This window comes from Otolemur garnettii, unplaced genomic scaffold (genome assembly GCF_000181295.1).
Source record: "Otolemur garnettii isolate 467f Iridium unplaced genomic scaffold, OtoGar3 scaffold00012, whole genome shotgun sequence".
NCBI classification, from domain to species: Eukaryota; Metazoa; Chordata; class Mammalia; order Primates; family Galagidae; genus Otolemur; species Otolemur garnettii.
Window position 1 is genome coordinate 3,378,058 of NW_003852407.1, and position 4,037 is coordinate 3,382,094.

General features: G+C 47.0%; 1 protein-coding gene across 1 annotated transcript in view; it reads left to right on the top strand.

Moving 5' to 3' along the window:
- The window catches only part of MYO5B (myosin VB), a 316,910-nt gene that overhangs the window by 277,683 nt on the left and 35,190 nt on the right, over positions 1–4,037 (top strand). Inside the window, exon 26 of the mRNA XM_023510163.1 lies at positions 1,797–1,994. Coding sequence (XP_023365931.1) covers positions 1,797–1,994 — 198 coding nt within the window. The remainder of the gene's footprint in view (positions 1–1,796; positions 1,995–4,037) is intronic.

Here is a 4,037-nt window from a genome sequence, read left to right on the forward strand (position 1 = left end):
GTTTATTCCTGGTATAGAGCTGCCCGGGAGAGATTGACTATTCTTTTGCTGGTGATCAGAGTGCCCAAGGGCTAATTTTTGAGAGCAGGATCACTTGGACTGCAGTGGATTTAGAAGCAATACCCTGGAGTTAACATTTACTGTGCAAAGCAAAGTAAGGGAAGAAAGGAGGAAAGAGGGTAGATTCCTATTTTCTCTTGAAAAACTGAGAAACTGATGCAGAGAGCTAAAATGGCTGGCCTACGAAGAAAGAGCTAAGTCACTAAAATAGATCTAATTTATCATCCCCCTTTAGTACCACCGTACATATAGTAATACCAGTAGTCACACGAGAGTACTGTTCCACTGACTTAGAAGCTGGGTGAAACCCAGAGAACAGCTCCAAATACTTGCAATGAAGTCTGCTGGGTGGCCATGTCTCTGTCAGTAATAGCTTCTGGGAGTCCAGTAATGTACCACACAATGGACTTTGTGGTCTGTGTGTAATTTTGTCACTTTTTTGTTCCCTGGCATTTGAAAAGAAGAAAATCAAAAGCGCATAAAACCTTATAAAGCAAAAAAAAAAAACACCCTAATATAGCCCATGGAGATGGACATGGAAGGGAGTCAGTTTATAAAAACAAATGTATTTGAACCTTATCTTTGTGCCAGGCACCACTACTAGGTAATGACTGAGCCAGGGGAGGTCTCTGCCCTCCTGAAGCTCAGCTGATGGAGAATTAGATAATAAGCAGTTAAGAAAGAAATGCATGATATAATTTCAGGAACTGCTATGAAGAAAAAGGGTGATAATAGACAGTGGTGGAGCAGAAGGTTGAGGGAGGGAAGAGGAGGTCCTCAGGACTGAAGGCCTGATCTCTGTCCTGCATGGCTGTATAGCTTGCTGGGTGCGTTTAGTAAGCCTTCAATAGGCACTGGCTTATGCGGTTTGTTTGCCTGGCTGTCTCCTAAGTCTCAGCCCCTAGAGCAGTGGTTCTCAACCTGTGGGTTACGACCCACAGGAACTGTATTAAAGGGCCATGGCATTAGGAAGGTTGAGAACCACTGCCCTAGAGGCCGTGGGCTCCCTGAACTCCAGATCTACCACCCAATGTTTGTGTGTGTGGCTTTTTACATACAGAAAGAAGCACTGCCATCACTGGGCCCTGCTCGTCGAGAAAGTTGAGATGAGTTCAGTGCTGGCTAAGCACGAAGTGCTGGTGGCATTATCTTATCACAGTTAGGTGCATGTGCTTACATCCATGTGAATATCCCTGTTCATGGGCAGGTGCACATTGCACACACACCCTCACTGGAGGGCAAGCCCAGGCATGAGTCTCAGGGGGAAAAAATCTGGGAAACTGAGGCTTTGGGAGCTATTGGATATATAAGTTCCATGACAGGGCAAATGTTCCGTTTCAAGGCACAGGCTTGTGGTGGCTGATAGCACAGCTGCAGTGATTGGAAATGGCATTAGTTCTTCATCAGAAAGTATTCTGTTTCAAGTTGGATGATTTCTCCGGTGTGAGACCATTTTCCAAAAGTGAGCGCTCTTAACTTCCAAAAAAAGTAGCTGTATCTTTACCCATTTGTTCTTGGAGAACATGATCAGTCATTTTAAGTGGCTCACGCAGGAAGTATATAAATGGCTGCTAAGACTCAGACATTATCCAGACAGAAAATGAGCCTGGAGCACCAGCTCTGATGTGAGAAGTGGTAGTTGGTTGGCATTGGCTTTGTATTTGAGACACAGACTGATGTTGGGGAGGTAAGCAGTGAGGTGCTGTGTGTTTCCTAAGCTGTTTCTGCTATGACAGTCTCCTTTTCCCTCCTCTTCCCTCTCTCTTCTTTTGAAGGAGATTGGCCTGGAGAAGGCGGCCATGGACATGACAGTCTTCCTGAAGCTGCAGAAGAGGGTACGGGAGCTGGAGCAGGAGAGGAAGAAACTGCAGGTGCAACTGGAGAAGAGAGAGCAGCAGGACAGCAAGAAAGTCCAGGTGCGAGAAGGGGCTGTGGTACCCAGATGAGAGGATGACTTAGCTCCTAGCCCCAGGGAGATCATGTTGGTTCTGGGTTTCAGAGAGCTGCTTCATCTCGTGTCAGAGTCACACATCAAATCTTCTCTGAGTGACCCACACTACCCAGCTGGGCTTTCATCACACCCCCAGCCCTCCTGGCATGAGGCCCCCTCTTTGCATTTGGGTAAAACTGGGGGAGGAGATCTGTGGCGCTGTCACCCACATGCAAAGAAGGGGGCTCATGACAGAGGGACCAGGGTGTGTGATGAAAGTACGAATGATACAGCAGATATCAAATTTTGGCAGAGACAGCCTGTTGCTCTTTTATACCTGGAATCTGGCACGTGCTTGAGCTTAGCCCCAGCAGCTCAGGAACACCCCAGGTGTGCATCACGTGACCTCTCCCATGGCTGCATCTTCACCTCAAGCCAGTTTGTCAACAGCTTGTTCTCCACGACCAGTTGGGCACCTGTGCTTCTCTTAGGACTGTGATACTCAGAACACATATTAAATGAGAAGAGGCCAAAGATGTAAGAGAAGCCTCCAGCCATTTGAGGAAATTAAAATCCAGTTTGGGGCCACCAGATGTAACACAGGTGAAAAGTAAAAATAAACATTGGTAGTGCTGAAATAAATTCAAAGTTAAGTACCAGCAGATTTGTGCCATGAAATTCAGAGAGCCCGTTGAACATAGTAATGCTAGGGTGATAATACCACTTTGTATTTCTTTGGAGGGACAGAGCTACTTCTAATGGGATACAAGGCCACTCTGACATTGACCACAGCACAAGCTGACCTCATAGTGGGTTTGGCAGTGGGTCTGCTCTCAGGCTGGAATCACCAGTTGTGGGGTTGATACCCACCCCACATCCTACACCCCCCGCCATGCAGTTTCCCTTGTGAAACCTCGGTGTTCCCTTTCCAATCAGATGTGATTTGTATTACTAGCAAAGTATTGGGCTTTCTTCCCTGAGCAGTGAGTGGGAAGATAAATCTTGCTGAGGGATTTAAATCTCTCAGATGGATTAGATTCAGAATGGGAAGTGAAAGGATTAGGTTTATAAATGACTCATTCAATTTAGAAGGGAAGCTGGCCGGACAGGCAAGTGTAAATCAAGCTTATGAGAGGTCGTGCAGACAGCCTCGGACAGCACCTGGAGTAGATGCCCCAGGCCTGCCCAGCTGCAGCTAAAGACTCATTCTCCAGGTTCCCAGTCACAGAAGTGCCATCAAATTTTGGAATCTTGGCTGTAGAACTTCTGTTTATCTTGATACTAGATAAAAACAGTATCTCCTTTCTCAAAATAGCCACTGATCGAGAGTTCAAGCAGTAGGCTTAGATGGTAGTTCTGCCCTGTGTTTTGAGGGTATCTATTTGAGGAGAATGGCCTTGTTTCTGGTGGTCTAGTTAAAAAGGGAGAGGAGCAGGGAAAGATATGAAATCTCTCCACAGGACCTGAAATTGAGCTTTCAGAAGTCAAGTTCTGAGATGTACAATTAGTTCCAAAAGGAATCCTGAGCTACCTGGGTTTTATTCTAGAGAGAGATGGTCCTAAGAGGCTGTGCTCTGAATAAGGAACAGCAGACAGGCCCGTGTGGCAGCCACCAGTCTGTGTGTTTGACCTCTCATCCAGCCAGCTCCCTTTCCTGGACCTGGCAGAGTCACCTTGGCCACCAAGATGATTCCAGGTGATTGCCCGTTTTACTCACAGCCCCTTGAGCTTGAATAAGGGATTATCCATGGTCATGTGGCAAATCCATCTACAGAGAGCACAAGTGCTGGCCTCTGACTGTGGCAGTGGGTTGAGTGTGACCCTGAACAGTCCCGTCCACCTGTACTACTGGTGATAATGGAAGCAAAGTGGAGGCTGGTATCTTGGAGAGTCTTCCCCTGGGTCACAGGCTAGAAACAACATAAATGTCTTTCATCTGGAAGGGGCTGCAGGAGATGCTTAAGTCCTGGCCCTGTCTCCAAGCCTGGGCATGCCTAACCCACCTTGGCTATTGGTGACCTTACCTTGGACTTCACATTGTTAGATT